The 22,454-nt window shown below is 42.0% G+C and overlaps 2 protein-coding genes across 7 annotated transcripts in view; both read right to left on the minus strand.

The window, feature by feature from the left end:
- LOC115011608 (endonuclease V-like) overlaps positions 1 to 13,281 on the minus strand; it is a 72,298-nt gene extending 59,017 nt beyond the window's left edge. For all 5 annotated transcript variants that reach the window (XR_003832599.1, XM_029436743.1, XM_029436752.1 and 2 more), the window contains exons 1-5: positions 13,141 to 13,281; positions 11,681 to 11,852; positions 7,503 to 7,637; positions 5,397 to 5,436; positions 4,447 to 4,559 (exon numbers count right to left, since the gene is read on the minus strand). Coding sequence is in view for 4 of the 5 variants with exons in the window: in XM_029436743.1 (XP_029292603.1) it covers positions 4,447 to 4,559; positions 5,397 to 5,436; positions 7,503 to 7,637; positions 11,681 to 11,852; positions 13,141 to 13,184 (504 nt within the window). In the remaining variant the exon portion in view is untranslated. The remainder of the gene's footprint in view (positions 1 to 4,446; positions 4,560 to 5,396; positions 5,437 to 7,502; positions 7,638 to 11,680; positions 11,853 to 13,140) is intronic.
- A 1,087-nt stretch (positions 13,282 to 14,368) lies between these two features.
- The window catches only part of LOC115008614 (SEC14-like protein 1), a 32,679-nt gene continuing 24,593 nt past the window's right edge, over positions 14,369 to 22,454 (minus strand). The window contains exons 11-17 of one of the 2 annotated variants that reach the window (XM_029432318.1): positions 22,041 to 22,212; positions 21,574 to 21,708; positions 21,117 to 21,251; positions 20,165 to 20,416; positions 19,902 to 20,080; positions 19,378 to 19,404; positions 14,369 to 17,188 (exon numbers count right to left, since the gene is read on the minus strand). In XM_029432318.1, the coding sequence (XP_029288178.1) occupies positions 17,083 to 17,188; positions 19,378 to 19,404; positions 19,902 to 20,080; positions 20,165 to 20,416; positions 21,117 to 21,251; positions 21,574 to 21,708; positions 22,041 to 22,212 (1,006 nt within the window). In that variant the 3' untranslated portion in view covers positions 14,369 to 17,082. The remainder of the gene's footprint in view (positions 17,189 to 19,377; positions 19,405 to 19,901; positions 20,081 to 20,164; positions 20,417 to 21,116; positions 21,252 to 21,573; positions 21,709 to 22,040; positions 22,213 to 22,454) is intronic. The other variant, XM_029432326.1, reaches the window with a different exon arrangement.

Consider the following 22,454-nt stretch of genomic DNA (forward strand, 5'->3'; position numbering starts at 1 on the left):
TCCCTTGTTTGCATCTCAACTCAATTCACTTAAACATTAAACAATTCAGTTTTAGCTGATACAAAAGCTTTAAACCCTGAACTTTAACCAGGCCTTACATTCTCCACTTTGCACTTTGTTTGCAATTCTGAAAGATCTTCACACCGTGTCTTACATTACGTTCAAGAATGAAATCTCCAGCATTTTGAATACAAGGGTTTCCCCAATGACTGCGTAACATTCCTGAAATTAAACACCAATCATTCTGAGCCTTAACACTACAAACATCTCTTTTGTGAAAACTTTACAAACATGAAGGCAGTGAGAGGAAGAAGAGAGCTTCAGGAGGCATTGAGGTGTTGAATTGGTGACACTGACTTGCTACTATTTGCTGTTTAATACAAATCTAAATAAACTAGAATAAACCTGGAAGATACTTCATATTTCTTTTTAGTGGATGATGAACTCAAGGTACCTGCGTTTTAAAAACGTCTCATTTTTTCTACAGGAACCAAAGTTTTGGTCTCACAGTGGAAGAGACGGTGCAAAGTCAGATGTAGTGATGCAGGCCGCTGTTGACAGGTGTGCTGTGGGTTATGGGCCAGAGCGATGAAGGGAGCTTAGCCTCTGTGATGGATGGGGTGTCTGCTCTACTATGACTGATTACAGCAAGCAGCCAGCAGGGAGACAGGAGGGGCCGCACAGGGCCTCCGATCCCAGCTGGGATGAGGCCAACAGCGTGTGTGTGTGTGGTGTGTGTGAGTGTGAGTGTGAGTGTGTGAGTGTGTGTGTGTGTGTGTGTGTGTGTGTGTGTGTGTGTGTGTGTGTGTGTCTGTGTATATATATATATGTGTGTGTGTGTGTGTGTGTGTGTGTGTCTGTGTATATATATATGTGTGTGTGTGTGTGTGTGTGTGTGTGTGTGTGTGTGTGTGTGTGTGTGTGTGTGTAGATTTGGCTCCTATGAAGCAAGAGTAGGACTGAAGCCAGAATAGCAGAAGTCAGAAAGACAGAGCAAGTCATCAATAACACACTAGTTTGTATTACAACCAGGCTATCAGTGAGAGAGAGAGACACAAAGAGAGACAGAGAGGGACAAAAAGAGATGAGATGGGAGGAAAAGAAAGTGATATGGAGGAAGGGGGTGGAGTGGGAGGGGAGGAGAGGAGATCAAAAGAGAGGAGGGAAAGACAAATACAGAGGATGTAAGCTCTGAAGGACACAGAGCAGCGAGGAAGCTCAACAACAGAGATACTATTTTCCCAAAGAGTATCGAGGACAAAGAGGAAGAGAATAAACCATTTCTCTCCTTTTCATCACTTTTGTTTTGTTCCAGACTGCACAGATAGAGACACACTGCACTCCACTGCTTCTGTACAAGCACAGGCACGTTACATTTCTGCAGGACGTTCAGCTGCAAGAAATGTAGATGTACGTTAATGCCGTATTTATGTCATCGTTTAGACCGCTGAAGCAACCAAGTCAGTCAAAAACTGTTCATGTCCGTTTGCAAGTTGGTGAAAAGAACTACACAAGTGTTTACAAAAGGTTCCATCGCTGGCAGCCAAATCTAAATAAAATCCAATATTATCAGTAATACATTCAACTTCAGAGAAGAAGCTGGTTTCACTTCTTAAAGGGGCAAAACACGACATTCAATCTATGATTCAGTCTGTGACGGGATTACCTGCCGGACAGTTTTCAATTTGGAGATTAGTTTACAGCTAACAGCTAACGGTGCTAACAGCTAACAGCGCTAATAACAGGAAGAGTATCAGTGCTGACAAAGCTAATACTTTTAACCTTGGAGGAAACCGGAGCAATAATTCTGGTTTACACCCGGAGGTAAGTAATGAGTATGAGCGCATTAGCCAGCCAATAGGTCTCACACACACACACACACACACACACACACACACACACACACACACACACACACACACACACACACACACACACACACACACACACACACACACACACACACACACACAGAGGGAGTGTGACTTCTTTCTCTACTCAGGGAGACATTACCAGATTACATCTTTACATAGCAATACTTGTTTGCTACTACTCTTTTGTCCCCCTGGCCATAAGACTATACAACTCCTCTCAGCATAGGAGTAGGGCAGGGAAACACTGTACTTTATCAGTGCTTTGTCCTACACACGTATTTCACAATATAGAAACAATAGGTCTTTTATGCTTTGACCTAAATATAAATAAAACAAACATTTAAAAAAAAAAGAAATCTGTCAAAGCGAACCTGTTTTAGCCGTTTGCGCATGGTGGGAAATATTAGAGTGTGACACATCAAAGGCTTTCTGCTAGTGTGAAGGAGAATAGCTTCTTACAAGGACTAAATAAATGTTCACAGAGTGATGACAGTGATACGATGTGTTAGAGAGGGGATTTTGCCCGGATATGAACACAGGTGTGCCTTGAGATGTTGGCTTGGTCTTTGGTGTGCCTTGGCCACAGAAGGTTTAGGAACCACTGGCCTAGTTTAACCTAGTCTGGCTCTGTCCAGTTCAAAAATACACTTACCAACAACTCTACAGCTCACAAATGATCACGCTGTGTCTCCTTTGTTTAATTTGAACACAAACCAAAATGTAAAATCAACAATTTGCAGGAGGAGTTACATGACGTCTTTCCTTAGTCGGCATGCTAAAGCTAGGCCAACCACATCTGCACTCCAGCTACACACAGACATGCAATCAAAACAGTAAAAGGAAATAAATCACAAGTTTTAGTGTTGGTCTATGTACATTAGGCACAATTGCACCACACATGGCTACCTCAATGTGGTGACAAGACTGAAGTCACTTCGCCCGCTGTTATTCGCTAACCGCCTACTGATTAGGGGTAGATCAGAAACAATTTTTCTTAAGAAGACGACAAGGACACTCTCTGTAACAGCTAGGTCATCGTGCCACAAATGTGTATTTATACATGCACAGAATACTTTAGCTTAAAAGTGTTATATCTTAACATTAATGCCCTCTGTGTTCCTCGTCTGATAAAGACACACTCACTCACCTTTACTTTCGAGGCTCGCACATTTAATTACAGCATCTGAGAGAAAGTTCTCTCTGTAACCTTCAGAAACACTCAGACTGCCTGTTTTATATAGAGAACTCTGTGTGCTGGCAGAGTTTTGGGAAACTCTGACATCTAATTGAGTATGACAGCATATTGCGTATCAGTGTTACGTGGCGCCCTGTGTGTAGATCTGGTAATGGCTAATCTTATTTCTCACAGATTTGGTAGGGAGCCTGATATGGCTTGTGTTTCACAGATTACTTCACAGCTCATTTCCTACCAAGCACTCAAACGCCAACGCCAGTGTTGACCTGAGGCGTGGCAGTTCTGTGCCGAGCCTGTAGACAAATTAGACGGAGCCCCAGAGAGTGACAATTATATCAACATGGACGGGGAGGGAATTCTAACATTTCCTGCACAGCAACTGATCAAAAGCTGATAGCTTGAGCCTAAAGATGCAGCAATGTTATCAAATAACTCAAATGAGCAACTCCGAGCAACAAGGATTAGCATCAGCAGATATGTGTGACCATGTTCTGTGCAAACAGAGAGATCAGATTCTTCCCTGCGGCAGAGACGGACCAACATTTTCTAACGCCAAAGCCACTAACAGTAATTGAGGGAGATGGATGGCTACACTCCTCCAGAGAATTGAATTAGTATGTTACACTACTACAGGAAGACCGCTGGGGTTATGAGCAGAGAGTCTCTTTGCCTGCTAATTTAGTTAGCAGTGGACGAGATGATTGCACGAGCCACCCATGCTCGTTGCCTTAGAAACTTTTCAATAGCACTTGTCATCAGCATTACAGGAAATGCCCATCACCGCTCTTCTAAAGATTGACGTCATCTACAAGGAATTTGCTTAGCGATATTTTCCACAGAGAAAGCACTTGAGGTCGATTGTCACCTCAGGGCAGAAGCAGGGTTCAAGCTCTCTCTATGAAGAGTGCCTCTCAGCACGCTGGTGTGCTTCAGATTAATGAAGATTTCAAAAACATTCATACACACAGCATAGTGTGTGTACGTGCATCTACAGTCCACGTGTAGCAGTCCTCTAGCCGGGCTCCTGCTCATCAGGCAGGTTTAACTTTGACTTGTTTTTATTATTTCCTCAACAGGTCACTGAGGCTGCAGACTGAAACAAAATGAACATTTGCATATTAATGAATTTTAGTTTTTGCTGTCCCACAGGTATACTTTGACCAATAGGTATTTGTTCCAGCTTGATTTGTATTCAAACAGTTACAGGCCTCGTTGTGCATTAGCTACACAAGGAGGCCTTGGCTTATAATAAAAGTCAAAACAGCATACACACTAACACACAGACACATGCACGTAGGGCTAGACAAAGCTCCACAGCCCAGAAGTGGAAAAACAAATGTACAACTTTGAGGAGTGTGAGTTCAAGTGGAGTCTCACCTGTGATTGGTGCTCCTCATTCTTGTACACACCCTGCACCTGCAGCAGGTTCTTGGCCACGCCCACACACGGCAGCCCTGACAGCACTCCGAGATGACACGCCAGGCCGAATTCTGCAGGGCCCGAACAGTGACAGTCAAATCCAAACTCACAGCAACCCAAGTTGCTCTTGACACAACAGTAATGACGTTGTGTGATATAATAAAGAAATGTGATATGGTTGCATGATGACAGGTAGATGACACATAAGACAAAATACTGCAGAATCTTTTCTAAAGAGAAAGACAGCTTGCAAAAAGTATCCACCTGACCTACACAGCCTGCTGCGCTCACCTTCAACTCTTGAAGGGATAGTTTGATAGATTTTTTTAAGTGATGTGTTATGAGGTTATTATGCATAGTCAGGGTATTAACTAGAGTGGATGGTGGTCAGCTCGCCCACATTTTGGAGAAACAGACAGAAGTATTTTAGACACCTAAAACAAAGGCCCTCTAGGGAGAGCAGCGTCCTGCAGCCAATAGTCCACTGGTTACTCGATCCCAGATGGCTTCATGAATATTCTCTTGGAATGTTTATTACTTTTAATTTATGTTTCACAAAACTCATTTTTGTTGGGCTTTGTAAGATAACCACGGAAACATTCCTCTCATTAAGTAGGTAACAGAGTAACAGGCTAAAAAGGCTTTAAAAGCCGTGATTTAAAAAAAAATATATATTAATATATTTGTTTTCCTGGTAATAAATAAACTATTAAGAAAACATCAACAACAACAAAAACATCAGTATCAGCTATGTTATTTAAAACATCTGCCCCAAATCTTACAATGGGTGCATCCATAGTGAATGCAGAACGACATTATTAATTACATGTGTGCTTTTCTTGCCATTAATGTAAAACAATTTGTTGTAAAAACATGGGTCTGGGTCAGTACAGTCCAGCTTGACTTACCTCTGTAGTGGAAGAGACCATTCCCATCCACAAACACCACCTGTGGAGAGGGCACAGCTGCAATGAATTAAGTACAAAACATTATCAGACATTTGAACTTGTTATAGCAGGAAAAGCACAGGTGTAATCAATAATGCTTTACATGGCTGCTGAGAGGACATCCATCTGTGCTTTTCTGTTATTATAAGGTTAAAACGATCACTGAGAAACTTCTTTCTGCGTATCTACAGTCTGTGACCCCGACTGCCTGAGCCACCGTCTGATGTGTGAGACAGCACAGTGTCTTTATCCTGAGCCTCAGACGTTAAAGTTAGTAAGAGACAAGATCCTCACACTGAGACTCTAACTCTTCCAGCTCCACCACACTGATGGATTCTCAAAGCCAAAGGTGACTCTACAGACATATTTCAGCTGGAATCATAAGTCAGTGGGAAGGACTCACTTCAAAGGTTGCAGATAAAGAGAGCGGTGAGTGCGTCAGTCCAGGCCTAAATGTCACGAGAGGTAAACATGTGTGTGTGTTGTGGGGTGAAAGTGTGTATGTGTGTTGTTCTGCACACCTGCGTGAGTGGTGACAGAGAGACAGAGTGGGCGAACGCGAGGGAGGTGCGAGGGCTGCGACAAACAGAAGTGAGTGGGTGAGGATGAATAAGAGACTTTTTGAAAACAGTGAGAGCTTTGTCGCAGGAGTTGCAATTCATTCAGTGTGTTCTAATGTGCGTGAAGTAAGGAAAGGTTTACGCCATTTAAATGAGCCTGATAGTGTCAGTAAGTAGTCCGTCTTCTAGTGTGTCAGTAATTTAGAACTCGTTTTAAAAGTCCACGACTTCCATTTACACATATTTTCAGTTCATCCCTCAAACATTAATTAGCAAAATCCCAGTTTCATCTGTACTTTAAGATTAAGTCATGACTACACTGCTTTCCCCTGGCGCCACGATAAAGAGTTCAACACTTTGGGAAATAGCTTAGACTGGAGGGAAGGGGAGACGATGTATAAAGAGAGCTGGAGACAGCGGGACCCCGACCATTCTTATGAAAGTTGCTTAGTGATGCATGAGGCCAAAATGGCTCGACTGCCCAGTGATAAAATGACCAGGATCTTCTGCATCGATGCGCCCATACAGCAAGCGCACTTGTGTTTCCCTTAATTGGAGATCATTTTACGATTTATAGGACCTAATACTTTGAATTGGGTTATTCAAATGTTTGTACTGAGAAGTTGATTTACTTTTTTTATTATTAAATGGTCCACTGATTTACAGATGTCTCTTTCCAATTTTAAGTCAACGGGGAAAAGTCTTTTTGGGCCCAATGTCGTCACGTGACGGACCTGGAAAATGTAATTCTACATGCCTTCCAACACTGCTAAAGCTGACTGAACCATTTGTAACTTGTTTGTGTTAAACATGAGTTCTTTTAGTTTGAGTTGGAAGCACACATTTGAATGTTTCTGCTTGTCTCAGGTTAAAAGACTAAATATAAAGTGTTAATTAGTAAACCGTAGAGGTTTTCATAGGCATATTCTTTAACATTGGACAGAGCCAGTGTAGCTCCCCTTGTCTCCGGTCTTTATGCTAAGCTAGGCTAACCACTTCCTCACTCCAGCTCTGTGCTCACAGACCTGAGAGTGGTATTAATCTTCTCATCTCACTCTCGACAAGAAAACTAATAAGCACTGATCCCAAAATGTTGAACTATTTTAAATGAAGCCAAATTGTAAAGCAAACCGCGTGTGTAACGAGCTTGTGTGGCTGCGGACTTTCACTCTTTCAGATGCTGGTTTCATGCAAGATTCACGGAAAGAACAACAAATGAAGAAGGCTTGCCGTGGACCAAAACTCTGTTCAGTACCAACGCAAAATATCTTCATGTTTAAAAAAAACCTTTTCTTCAAGTGGAAAAGCGAGCAACGCCTTTCCTGCCTGAAGTCTTTGAGGCCCTCCTCTAACACCTTAATGATGCACGGGGAAACACTCTTAGCTCTTGTACTTAGAAAATGTCCTAACTACAGTTATAGTGAGAAGTCCTCAAACAGAACGAAGACATCCTTTTTCAATTAAATATTGAATATGACTCCATTATTGTTTGTGTGCAAAAGGAGACCTGAGGCACAAGTTTGGGCTGGTTCCTCTCCAGCCGCTGCAGAGCCTCCAGGAGGAAGGGGGTTTCTCTGAAGGCCAGGAAGCCAGCTATGTAGGGGGCCGTCAGCGTCACCATCTGACTGTCCTCATACAGCACCTGGGAAAAGAGGAGGGGGCAGAAAACTGGTTAATATCTCAGTACAGTGACCCCCTACCTGCTAACTCACGTAACACACCTAAAAAAAGGTAAATTCTGATTTCATAACAAGACTTCTCCGAAGTTTTGAGCGAGACTTGGTGGTACAGAACAATGATGGGGAGTAGCCGGGACAGATTACTCTCGCTCAATACTGGACCAATTTCAAAAGTTGTTGTCCCGATTACCGTAGTCACTTAGACACCAAGAAATGTGAACATAGAGTCCAGGTTGAAAAATACAGATGTTATATAGCAGTGTTATTTAAGTGTAATAACTGGTTTGGATACATGCATCTTTGGTGCTGAATGGAGCTCAGACAATGACAGTGTCAGGGTTCAGGGGCTGCATGCGTCGGACAAGTGCGCCCACCTCAGGGTATAAGTAGGAGTGAGTCCACAGATGCACACAAGCTGTGCAAGATCATCACTAACATCCTCCATCTGGCACACACTGAAACATCTGTTACTTCTTGTTGATTTAAGGCTGTGAACATGTTCAGAACCTCAGGCAACTTATTCTTTTTAAGTTGCCTGCTGTGTTCAGAAGTGGAAATTATAAAGTGGACGTTATAAATTCAGGGTGTGGTATTTGTCTGCCGCAACATGCATATCTGCTCCGTAAATCTTTTCTCTCTGTAAAGTGTATATTCTGTGTTTTAGGTTTCATGATGGTGACCTGCTGTCTGTGCAGGGACCACTTACAGTGCTCTTAGTGCGCCCTAAACATAGAACTAAACCTCTTTCTGTACAGCCGAACACTTCTTATCAACCTATTTGCATAGAGCAGAAGCGTCACCATTCTATCATTGGTTGACGCTCACAGTAACCATTAGAGCTGCAGAGATTAGTCGACTCATCGACTGACAGAAAAATAACAGGCAGCCTGATCATCGATTCATTAAGAGTAAAAAATGTTCATGCACAAATGGCAGAAATGCTGCTTTCAGCCTCTCACATCTGGAGATTTTCTGCTTTTCTCCGATCCGATGTTTTGATTGCCTCGACACAAAGACGTGTTCAGGAATGTTAACAGGATATGTCAATGTCGCATCTCTGACTGCAGTGGCCTTCATCCCCCTCTGCTACACAGTGGTGATAACACACCAGGTCGTTATGTGCCAAGCATCTCAGCAAAGGCTTGTTCATGCCCAAAGGATATTTATTCACATTTACAGATTAAAAAGTGTGTTGAGTTCCTTTTCATGACTACTTAGATGCAGTGTGACACACGGTGCGTCATGTTACCAGTTTCACTTTGTGTCACAAATGGCCTTAGGTGGCGGTGTTAGAGTAAAATGAAAGCAAGTAGGGAACATAATCCCATTACTGGAAAGCATTTCTAAACAACATTTCATTAGCCTTGTTGGGTCCATGTATCAACAGCGTACAGTGACAAATGACATTAATTATAATGTGTTATATAACGAGAAGGTGCCAGCAGCTCATGCTAATGCTCAGATAAATACCAGCGAGGAGGAATAGAAAAGGTTTAATGAAATGAAAATTGTGACTGCCAAGGTCACTTTAACAACCGGTTCAATTTATATACAATAATAATATAATAACAATAATATACCATACAGCTCAATCAGCTGTATGGTATATTAAACCTACTAGTTGGATGAGATTAGACATCCACAAAGAAATGAGTTAATAATAAGTGAGGAGATCAGGGCTGCAAACTCTTTTAAAAAACACACTTTTGCTTTTTGGTGATTTTATTTATGTTTTATTACATTTTGTGCTTTAAACAAAAGTTTTATGTGTTTAGTCGCTGGCTTTTTCATTCCCTTTGTGTTTTGAAGTGTTCTTTTTTTATTATTGGAAAGCACTTTGTAACTGTGTTTGAAAGCTGCTATATCAATAAAGTTTGTTGTTATTATCATTTTTCAAAAGCTCCTTTGAGTTTGGATTATTTTTTTTTTACATTTCAAAGGTGATTCATAATCCCTTCATGAAACGTGCGGGTACATGTACTATAATGTCTATAGCATAGTAATAAAAGCACATCTTGGTTCTGTATTGGTGATCCTCCTAAATACAACAAACGGAAGAATAATGTAAATATGGGTTGAGTGGGTTACAAGTTGAAGTCAAAGCTGCGATGATCAATAGTTTTATATCTACAATAGATCAAAGGAAGTTTATGATCAGAGGGTCGTAGTCACAAAGTATTAGGAGTAATGATCTAAGATGAAATTCAGAGGCTGCACAAACCAGCCAGACAGCCTCAGTGAGGGGTGTTCCTCGTGCACTCAGCTTTCAGGAGCCCCAAACAAGCAGAACATTCAAAGTGAGGAAGCTTTGGATTCACCACATAAAGTTAGTCAGACTATTTTTAAGGGCAAATCTAATATTCTGATAGTGTTTTACAGAATCAGAATTCGGTTTTATTGCCGAGGAGGTTTTCACATAAAAAAAAACCAAGTATTGCAAAAATCTAAAAACATTAATATGTAATAAAAGAGAAATGCAATAAAATCTGAAAAGAAAATACTATAAAATATAGTATTATATATATATATATATATAGCAATGAATCCAAGCTTTTGAATAGTCACAACCTCCCACATGCAAACCCTGACCTTGACTGACTGCTTGCTGACTGACTGACTGCTTGCTGACTGACTGACTGCTTGCTGACTGACTGACTGACTGCTTGCTGACTGACTGACTGCTTGCTGACTGACTGACTGCTTGCTGACTGAATGACTGACTGCTTGCTTGCTGACTGACTGACTGCTTGCTGACTGACTGCTTGCTGACTGAATGACTGACTGCTTGCTTGCTGACTGACTGACTGCTTGCTGACTGACTGACTGCTTGCTGACTGACTGACTGACTGACTGACTGCTTGCTGACTGACTGCTTGCTGACTGACTGACTGCTTGCTGACTGACTGCTTGCTGACTGGCTGACTGACTGCTTGCTGACTGACTGACTGCTTGCTGACTGACTGACTGACTGACTGCTGACTGACTGCTTGCTGACTGACTGCTTGCTGACTGACTGACTGACTGCTTGCTGACTGACTGACTGCTGACTGACTGACTGACTGACTGACTGCTTGCTGACTGACTGCTTGCTGACTGCTTGCTGACTGACTGCTTGCTGACTGACTGACTGACTGCTTGCTGACTGACTGCTTGCTGACTGACTGAGCCAATGGGGAGACTTTTTTTCTTCTCACAAGTTGAGGTAAGGATGCCACGTGTAAAAAAGTCAAAATGTTGGTGATAAACTCTCTTAAACATCGCGCATCATTCTGATGGTTTCAAGTTTGATAAGAAATGTGGCACAATATAAAATGTTGTGCATACTGTACTATAATGATTTATATATACAGTACCAGTCAAAGGTTTGCACACACCTTCTCAATCAATGTGAATGAGAAGGTGTGTGCAAACTTTTGACTGGTACTGTTAATTAATCGTATTTATAAAAATATATATAATTAATAATTGCAAACATAAACTTGATTTCACAGCACCACCTTGAGGTTTATGAGATATATTATGTGCATGAGTAGTGCGAGGAATTTGCAACCCACCTACTAATTCTGGGAACTTTTGGTTTTACGGTTTTTGCTGCACGGACACTTTTAGCGGAGAAAATAAGTCAGAAAGAAGAATACTGAGAATAAAAACAACAGGACTCCAGCAGCGAGCTGTGCAGCTTGCACCACAGAAAATATTTAAAGTATATCTGAATCAAAAGTGGAAGAACTGTGCAGTTTTCAGAAGTGGTAGTTTTGTGCAGAAATGGGCAAAATAGTCCAATGAATGTGTGAAGGTTCACAGTATGAAGGATAAAAAGAAAAACACGAGTACAACATGATATGTTATATTTTCATTATTCCAGTTCCGTGTTCTTGTTGTGGAAATGTGACTTTTTCTGACAAATGCAGGTTCTGATAAGGTTCTGTTGGGTGGTGGTGGCACTGCATTCTGTTCCCAGAGACAAAGAGTTCATGTGTCTGGGTGCGGGGAGGAGACAGCTCACCTCCAGGTCGGGGTAGCTGAGCACCACGAGCTGGGCGCAGGCGTTCACATCATCCCCTTTGATGAAGGAGAGGTCCACTCCTCCGACTCTCTGCAGGCCCGAGAAGTGTGGACTCCTCTGCCAGTCCTCAGTGTCCTCCTCCACCACCTGCTGCCTGAGGCGGGCCTGCTCGCTGCACAGAGGAAACAAGCAGGGACACATACTCAAACTAATTCAAGTGTACATATCAAATGTGAACACAAGACCAGCAACTGCGATCACTCTCATATTGACTGACATGTATTTCATTATTTGGACTTAAATTAGACAACTTAAGTTTTCAATGTCTTAGAATACAGCTGAAGAAATGTTTACTTTAGTAATAATGTAAAAACCTGTATACATAAAGTATATATATATATATATATATATATATATATATATACACCAGACCATAATGTAGAATATTACGCTTTCTTAAAATAATAAATACAAAAGCAAAGCTGTTGTGTTTGGTGCTCAGCTGTACACAATACCAAGTCATTACTTCTGAAGTAGTGACAAACCAAAGCAAGTTCATGCTGCCACAAAAGGTAAAGGCTGAGGCCTCAGCTTATTACGCCTAACTAATTCCCTTCAGATTCATACACTGACAATACAATATATATTTGTATTATACACACCCAAGAGTCCCAAACTAAAGTTCATATATTCCAGTGTTCATTCCTCGGTTTTATCATCCTATTTTTAAGTGTATTACCATTTTAATTTCCTTTTCAAAACATATCCCACAAATTAACTCCTTTCAGAGTTATACATCTTTGTTCTGCATTTGTTATAATCTTTGCATTTGTTAACTTAGTTCATAATTACTTTATTTGGAACAACCTCTGGAGACAGTCTGGATTTTTTACTTTACTAAATTTGAGCTCATGTGAGTTTATAAATAATAGGTAGGTCAGCTCTGTTTGCAATTCTTATAACTTTCTTCAGAAGCATCAAAATGAGATGTTTGATTGTTTCGTATTTATGTGCACAAACTTCCTCACAGAAGGTCATCTCATTTAGATTGAGGTCATCTTTTATTTTGTGCAATATTGAAATGGACACACACACACTCACGCGCACACACACACAAACACATCAGAGCAGGAGATGGCAGGCGGGACATAAGGACATAATATGGAATTATAGTGTTATCACTGGCCTTGTCATTACAAACTCACAAATCAATGTCTGCTGAGGACTGGTGGTACAGATCCAGAGCTGCTGCTGGCAGAGTTACAACAACACAGCAGGGACTCAGACAAGTGGCGAAGCACCTTGATTTCTTTAACCAAGCTAATACTAGCGAACGATAACAATTGTTCGAGATAAATTCCAGTGAGTTGTACTCGTAGTCTATTATATAAGGTTGCACTGTAGGTGTAGGTGTACCTGACAGTACTGTGTGTATATAAACAGAAGAACCGCACTCTGACCTCTCCCACTGTTCCACCAACTCTTCTGCAGGACGAGCCGACATCTGTACCAGCCGGGTGAGGAGGACACAGTCAGCTGAAAAAAGATTTTTATTAAAGAAAACCAACTGACAGAAGCAACGTGACACACCGGCGCTTGTGTCGTCCCTGTTTTGCTTCCGCGTAGTGACGTCACAGCGAGGGCGGAGCCTGCGTGTGGAGTTGCGCGGGAACATTCTGCCATCTAGTGGCCAGAAGAGCGAAGGACACGGAGAGAAATGACACTGCAGCTCCTTTTTCCAGTGTTCATTGGGAAACAACATTCCCCCATATCAATTTGAAATCCAAAATTACAAAATTACAAAATTGTGCGTAATATGTGTTCCCCCAACCAATTTGTCTCAAGATTTCTTGATAATGTGAAGTTTATAAAAATACTAAAACTAGAAACTAAACATCTATTTTATGAATTTCTTTATTTATTAATTTTACAGGGAGAATTTCACATCCATAAAGCAAAGTTCAGGCCTGAATTCACAGAGCCCTCTGCTCTTCTTTTTGTTTCAACTCTTGGACACGTTTTTTAAAATCATGTACTTAATATCCAATGCCACACAGATACAGCTGTATGTGCCTGTAAAGGCAGATAATCACACCAGTATTAGAGCCTGACTGCTGTGAAAAAGGTGGACGTTGCATTTCTTCCTTTGTCTAAAATCTGAAGAAAATAAAAGTGATTATTAGCCATGCTCCACAGACATCAATTTAATCAGATAACAGTATTTGTTCAGAACCGTGTGATCTCACAATGTTTGGCTGCCAAGAACCTGTTACTTTTGATCCTCCTCCATGCTTTGATCTACACCTCAGAAAACCAACAGCACATATTTCAGTCAAACACTGACAGCAGAACTGAGAGTAACCCAGAGGAAAAAGAGACTGAAAAACAGGAGATTCAGGTCAGTAGGGGATTATTTGTTTGGTCATTATTGAAGTCAGTGATGCAGCAAACATGAAAGCCATTTTGATGATTTTTTTCATTAGCAAAGTATTACAAGTTTAATAGACATAGTGATTACAAAATGCAGGGAGACACACAAACACAATTTTGCACTATTTAAATCTCTTAAATATAAACTGTCCAGCTCAAACATTTTAAGTTTTAGATCTTAATATGTACTTAACTGCTTTCATCACTTAATCCAAACTAACAAAGACACGTGGAAAATGAATGCGACACAAGTGCATATAGTTTCTCATAATTCAAGTTTAATGTTTTCAAAAAATGTAAAGGCGCCATATTCTCATTAATCCAAACATGTACTTTGAACATAATTCCTCACATCAAGGTAAAGAGACGATATGTGACGATGTCGGAGAAGGAAGCAGAGACAGATAAACAGTTATAGCCCTCATCTACCAATGAGATCTTGATGAAAAGTGCACACGATGTAAGAGCTTCAGTCAGAGAAGCAGGAGTCTTCTGGTATGTGGAACACTGAATTGAAACGGAAATTAAACCAAAACCTCTGATTTCAATCAAGATCCACTCTGCTTTCTAAGTTATACACAAAGAAAAGTGTTTGAAAGCAAAACAGCAAAACTGGAGTGTACACATGACATGAAGAGTTTATAGAGAGAAAGAGACAACGGGAACCAGAAGAGCAGTTTTATCTGAAACTGATCCTCCGTCCTCCGTCGAACCATTGACGCCTCCTGAAGGAGAAACCAGGTGAGAGTTAGTCGTGGGATTCTAGACATGCTTCAGAATGGGAGACGTAGAGAAACACTGCTGCCGTGAGGGGCAGCGGGAGCATTTTACAGGCATATCTTTTATCCCCACCGTTTCTAACAGTCATTCTTTTACACCATCACACACACTTTTAATAGCCCAACAATCTGAGGAGGTCCTTTTTCTCAGTAAAGCATTTCATGTTATTGCAGTTCAATGACATATACAAGTTAACCCTTGACCTTTTGTTAATAGTTTTTTAAAAAACAAGCAGTTTCATGTATCAAAGACAACAGCAGCCAGGGCCCGTAACTTCAGGAGGAAGCGTCCGTCCGTCTTATCTTGTGTTTCCTTTGCTGTCAGCTGCACTCGGTAACGATGGCAACAGCACGAGAGAATGACTCTTGGCAATGGCGATCATCTCCGCCCTCTACAGGGAGTTCCATCTACGTGAAGTCCCCAATGCTAATCAACCAAATATTAAAACCTGTTGAATTTATAAATGTTCATTCAGTTCACAATCTATTACAGTGGTGACCTTGAAAAAAGCAGGTATGTTTCTAAGTGATGCTTACAAAGGCTAACATGGTATTTATTGACACATGACTCTTAAAATGGCTATGTCTTCATTTTTAAATAATATAGATCTGTAAACCCAATCAACACGCGAGCATGCAGTAACACAGCACACTGCTTCACCCCATCACCTTCAAAGACAGTAACAAACTCCCACCAACATGTGCAGTATCCATACGTTGTCTGCCGGCGTGACGTCAAATGATAATCACACAGTAACATTCATTCCTAATGCACCCTGAAATCTACATCACTCGGAAAAATAAGTTGAGAATGATGGAGGCTCTGCCCAATTGCATTACAACCCTTTCAAATTCAGGCGTTTCACTGGTTGGCAAGCGCTCGACTATCACATAGCACATTCACTAATCAGCGTCGCCTCCACGACTTGATTTTGCCCCGAGTTCCTCAATCATGCAGACGCTGGACAGAAAGCAAACCAACTGTGGTCCTAATGAGGAAAGTACAAAAAGGTGTCCAGGAGTAAATCTGGCGAATTATTTTTGTTCCTCTCCTGACAGAATGGTGACGGAGACAAGAAGTTTGTCGTTTACTGGCTCAGTTTGCCCGTCCGTCTGCCTGCACGCAACTTACAACAAAAAAGCTCATCTGCAATCAGCACCCATGATCGTCCACACACACATCTCAATGATAAATAGAAATATTTCACACAGTAGAAAGTCAAACTTGTGTTATTGCTTCTAGCGGATTTACTTCGCTAAGAGTCAGACCCGGGTCAAATATTCAAATGCTTTTCAAGGTGTGATAAAGCCCTCGTGAGACGGGCGGGTGGGGTTTGCCAAATGAGACAACGAAATGAATGACAGGTCACACGGCCTCGGGAAAACTTGTGAATGTTATTTTCCCGTCACCTGGCAACTTCGCGGACACCACCTGCATTGTCGCGATTCAGTAAGCTCCACCCACTCCGTAACTCCATGACGATTGAATACCAACATTATTTGCAGGTGATCTTTGACCCAGGTCCCGTTCAGAGTCCCCCCCCCCCCCCCCCCCCCGCCCACCCACACTTGACCTATGAACAATTCACCAGATTCAATAAACCGCTCTGGTAATATGGCAAACACTGTCAATTTTTTTGCATGTCATCAAACGTCCATGTGTGTGTTTGTGTGTTTGTGTGTGTGTATGTAACAGCACATACAGTTTTTCAGAGAGCGCACATGAATGAGGTATGCGTCGCCTCAGTCCTGTATATGTGGATGTAGATGTGAATGCATATATGCAACAGCGCCTCCAGTGTCTTCATCCGAACTCCGCCGCTCGCAGGATGAAAGTATTGCTTCTTTCAGCTTCTGGTGCCACGAAGGCACCGCCATTCATCTCCCGACCTTTAATATATCCACACAAACATTCTGCTAATGTTTAGATTCAAACTGTGCCCGGCAGAGATGCCAGGCACAAAAAATATATCAACTTTGTGCAAAAATAAGCCCTTATTTTCTTTTTTTGTCTCTGATTTGTTTTAATTCATTTTTTTAATTCTTTGTCTTCTGTTTGTGCAAACATGCTGCAGTTCCATAGAGACTGGCTGTGCAATGGGAACAGAGTCCAAAGACGACGAGGGTTGGCTTTGGTGTTGACGTTAAGGGCAGTGGAGAGGGGGATTGTGGGGAATGAAGTCCTCAGTCTTTCTACCTGGAGATCATCGAGCTGGACTGTGATTGGCTGGAGGAGGTGGTGGCGGCGCTGAGCTGAGAGAAGCCGCTGTGGCTCGACTCCAGGCTAGTCATGGAGCCCCTGAGGTAACAGACAGAGAACATGTGAGCGCACACAAACGTCTCAGTATTCACTTCACATGTATACAACCGCAGCCTGCCACTGACCGTGGTGGAAGGATTCAGAGCAGCACCTCAGTACTAGTCAGGAGTATAATCATAGTATAAAGTGTTAGCAGCTAAATGTCATTAAAGTATTAAAGTTAAAGCACTCATTAGGAGCAGAATGTAAGATTATATTATTGGATTATTACCAGCATTTTATGTTTTTGCTGGACAAAATGAAGCTTCTTTTAACTACTATTTATACTGTTGGATATTTGAATCTATAACAATTCAGTGATGCATCATATGTTATAAACTGAACATATGTCGAGAGTAAAAGCTTGATCTTCAAAGTGACTGCAGCGGTCAGATAAATGTAGTGCAGTAAAAAGTACAATATTTCCCTCTGAGATGTGGAGCACAAGTATAAAGATCATGGAATTACTTACTTACTATATTGGAAAATGTAATTACTTAAGTGCAATTTCAGGGTACTTGTACTTAAGTACACTACTTGAGTACTACTTTCCACCACTGGCCACTGACTCGTGCTCATGATAAAGCTACAGGAAGGAGATGATTCCCTCCGTGTGGCTCTGTACGCTCAGTGTGTCTGGTAAAAGGTTCAAATGTGAGAGGATCTCAAAATGCCAAATTCCTGCTTGTTCCAGTAAAGTGTTTTGCTCTGGAGGAAGTTTGGAGTGTTTTGTTGAGGGCAGAAGCAGATCCACTCTTTCTTACATGCAAAACCCCAAAAAGCCTTTGGTGTTATGTGTAATGGCTCCCAGCCTGTGGCAAAGCATTAAGCAGTCTGAGTCTTTTTTACATTAATATGACATGAATGATTCATGAAGTCCGTCTTGACGTGTTTTTAACAATGTAGTAGCAATACTTTCTAGGAGGCCCACATCTATAATGTATCAGGAACACCTACTGCTACCTTCCAGGTTATTTATCTTTTATGAAATAAATCATGAATATACATTTGAAGCTTCATTTTCTTTTTTAAAAGAAGAAATAAGACTCTGGGTACAGCCCTAGTGTGTAGGTTGTTGCACAGGAACATTACAGACAGGGCAAAAGAGAATGTTACCTAAATTCTACATTTACTTAGCTCAGACGGGTGTTTTAGATATTTTAACCAGATGCGTCAACCATTAGAAAACATCCAGTTAAATGCTACTAGAATGAGTTAGATGATGATCTCAAAGTCTGTTTCAGTCAAAGTAAAAGGAATGAGCAGAGTGACATTCAGTAAGTTGCTAGTACAAATGGAAGTGTGAAGAGAAACAAGAATGGCAGGAAATATGTGTGTAAGTAGGTATACAAGGCGCTTTATAAATACAATATTATTATTATTATTATTATTATTACAAGTGCAGGTGTTGGTGTAAGGTGGGCAGGTGTACACCAGGGTTCATTTTTCTTAATGAAGGCCATTTTTCCATGACTAAGACGATGCAATGACGAGAGGCGCCGACGTCACCAAACACCAACTGTGAAATTATCAACATGCAATATTGTTGATGAAAAAAGGACCAGATTATGTAGTTTAAAAATAAAAACTTTAGCAAAATATCTCTTTAATCGCTGACAAATTATTCTATACTGTAATTATATTATACCAGTTGTTTAGGCATGGCTGGACTAGATGGACTGAAATGTTCATTATAATAGAAAAAATAACTAAAATGTCAACAGTTTTCATCGACTAAAACTAAAAGTTACGGTTTTATTTGACTAAGATGAAACTAAAATACCCAGAACTTTATTCAACTAAAACTTAACAGGGAAAAAAGGATGAGGTCAACTAAATATGACCAAAACTAAGACGCTGACAAAATGAACCCTAGTGCACAGTTGAGTATACAGCAGCGGAGCACGAGTGTGCTGAGCCTACGATCCCTGATATCGTTAGTCATGCAGTCAGGGGGACTGAGGCCAGCAAGTACACGTAGTCTCAGTGCAAGGATTCTTTCTTCACTAAAACAAAGCAATAGCATCCTGAGAGCAAATGCTAACAAAAGCCATAAGCAAGAACAGATGCAAACAAGCATCTTTTTGCTGCATCACAAGCATGACTGCCATGGAGGGGGCCGTTCAAACTAGCAGCAATGACAATGAGCTAGTGCTATAGGAAAAAGGGGCAAACACTGAGCCACTTACAAACTCTGCACATCGCAGCAAGCCATTCTTCAGAGGAAGAAGACAGAGCAGAAGGAGAGGGTTGAAAAGCTGGATTAAAAGAGTTTCTGAAGGAGGGAAGCGTTTCAAAACTTTGGGCCTAAAACAGTCATGATGCTCTAGTAGGGTCATTAAAGCAACATTACAGATTTCATTATCATTCGGTATCTAATGTCAGACGTGGCACTATGTGGTAGGTTGTAGAGGGGACGTGGAGAAGAAAGAGTGAGCAGTCCTAAAGGAATAATGTCTGAACATCAGGGTAAAACACCTTAAAACAGATACATGGACACACTCCACGTGTATAGCATGGACACAAATGTCTTTGTCTTTCACTCACCCTCACCCTCACACTCACCCTCACCCTCACCCTCACCCTCACCCTCACCCTCACACTCACCCTCACCCTCACCCTCACACACACTCACCCTCACCCTCACCCTCACCCTCACCCTCACCCTCACCCTCACACTCACCCTCACCCTCACACTCACACTCACACTAACCTGAAGTCCTCAGAGCCCAACACCTCAGTGTAGTACATGACTTTGCACTTGTGCGAGGAGACCTGCAGGGTGGCCAGCACGTCTTCCACTCGGGGCAGGTTGGTGGCCAAGCAGGCCGGCATGTTGTGGAACTTCCACTGGAGGATGTAGAAACCTGGCCAACGTGTAATATGGGAGCCCTGAGGAGAGGACACAACGTCAGTGACTGACAAAAAAAACATAATAAAACAAATCGTGGCATCACTTCAGTCCTGGACCCTCACCTGCACACTCTCGCCCTCCTTGCAGGTGAGCGGGGACTCCACCATGCTGTAATCCTGCCCCAGCGTCCACGACTTGTCGATAAGCTGGACATTGTTGCCTACTGGGGAGGTGATGCCGTGGGCTGCCGGGGGGTCTTTACGCGGAGGCTGGGGGGCCCGCTTGGAGTGATAGATATTGAAAACTACGTCGCCTTTGCACATGTCAAAGTCCCAGGTGATGACTGAGGAGGCATCGATGATCTCGATCAGAAGCTGGTTCGGGGAGAGAGGGAGGGAAGACAGACGTGAGGTTTGGCCAGAAACTTTAATTGAGAGAATCACAAGAACTAAACCAAACATTTACATGCAGCCTTTCTTTGTGACCGGGTCAGGGCCGCAGCACTATGGCCTTAATGAATAGTTTGAAGCTTCTTTCACAACATTCATATTCACATTATAAATAAAATATAATCCTGGACACTTTTATTAATTTCAATCATATTAAAAAATGGGATTTTTTCAGAGCAGCCCTACTGTGAACCTTGCACTCTTCATTAGTCATTCATAACAGTGTTGTACTCATTTAAACTCTCATTCATTTTATGTTGCTCCATATTTAAGACCTAGCTGAATGAGTCATAATACAAAAGACTGTCAGTGACAAAGAGACAAACATCTGTTTGTGAAGTTATGAGCTCATTAACATGAAATCAAAACCATTTCCAGAGGGGTGAATGTGTATGACGATGCATCTCTCCCTTTGGTATAAATAATGCAACATGATTAATATGTCACTGCAGACAGATTATGTTACAAAGTAGTCCTCTACCACAAACAACCACTAGATGGCAGACCTTTCAACAAAACTTCCACCAGGCCGCTCTCTGCTGTGGTGTCCTACATATTTATTTTAAACATCACCACAGGCTTTCTATCTTTTTTTTCACTTTGGTGCATCAATGCGAAGCCTCACCTCGTGTGGCGCTCCCTTGAAGATGCTGGCGCTGTGGTAAATTGTCTCGGTCCACAGGCGGACATCTTCGTTCTCCAGCTCCTCAGTTGTGCGGTACATGGACTTGGGAACCAGGCCTCCCTCTGGTATTTCACACTGCAGAGCACACACACACACACACACACACACACACACACACACACACACACACACACACACACACACACACACACACACACACACACACACACACACACACACACACACACACACAATTGAGAATTCAAAGTCTAAGGTGATGTCTTTAATATCTTGTTTTGTCAGTCCAAAACCCAAAGATATTCAATTTAGTATCATATAAAAACAGAGAAAAGTAGGAAATGACCATGTTTGAGGGGCTGAAAATTCTTCCAGCCAATCGACTAGATGATTAGTGCACTTATCATTGCAGCTCTATTCAGCACTAAATGACACTCACCATACACTCCCCTGCCAGGAAGTCAGGGATGATCTCCTTGTCTATGTAATCCACCAGCCCTCCAGGACCCTGGTAGTCATTGCCTGCGAAGATGAGGAACTTCTTGCGGGTGTTTTCATCAATGAATGGACTCACCTAGGGGCAGAGGCAGATGTGGATATGTTTTATGGGCACACCATATTGGTTGTATTCTAGTTATTCCATGGCAAACATGTATAAATGTACAGCAATGACAAAAGCAGAGCAGTGTGTGTGTGTGTGTGTGTGTGTGTGTGTTTGGTGTACACTGTTAACAGCGGCGTTGTCAGACTATTCTATGATCGAATCATGAGATACTGAAAGATTCACACCCCTGTCTCCATATATGAAAACGAGTGTGGGCTGCACACAAGAAACGCCTTTCAGCTCCATATAGCCTGGTACTGTTTGAAGTCTATGCTAGATGATTAGAGCTCCTAAATTCTTACCAGGGTCCAGAGGACAGGGAAAACCCTGGGCGCTCTCAGGATAAGCAGCCGTCCCAGAGTCTCTGGGTAGTTGGCCTCCACAACCTCAATGATCCTCAGCAGCGCCTTTACTCCCGGCCGCCACAGGTGACGCATGTTCAGCCCCTCCAGATCTACCAGACACGTCCAACAGCTTCAGAAGAAGAGAGGGGATTACAGTTACACACTCGCACGCACAACTGGGCCACAGCCTCATTCCAACCACTTAACACCTGTCACCCTGAAGTGAAGCTTAAGCGGTGATGGCAACGCATACTAATTCTGGATCCCCCCCCACACAACTTCCCTTTCCCTCTTTCTATGCTGGCTGAGGGCTGTAACGTGACATCCATTCATAGTTCACATGCCTTCCTGCTGGCTCTCATCTCAGCCACT

This window comes from Cottoperca gobio, chromosome 1 (genome assembly GCF_900634415.1).
Source record: "Cottoperca gobio chromosome 1, fCotGob3.1, whole genome shotgun sequence".
Lineage (NCBI taxonomy): Eukaryota > Metazoa > Chordata > Actinopteri > Perciformes > Bovichtidae > Cottoperca > Cottoperca gobio.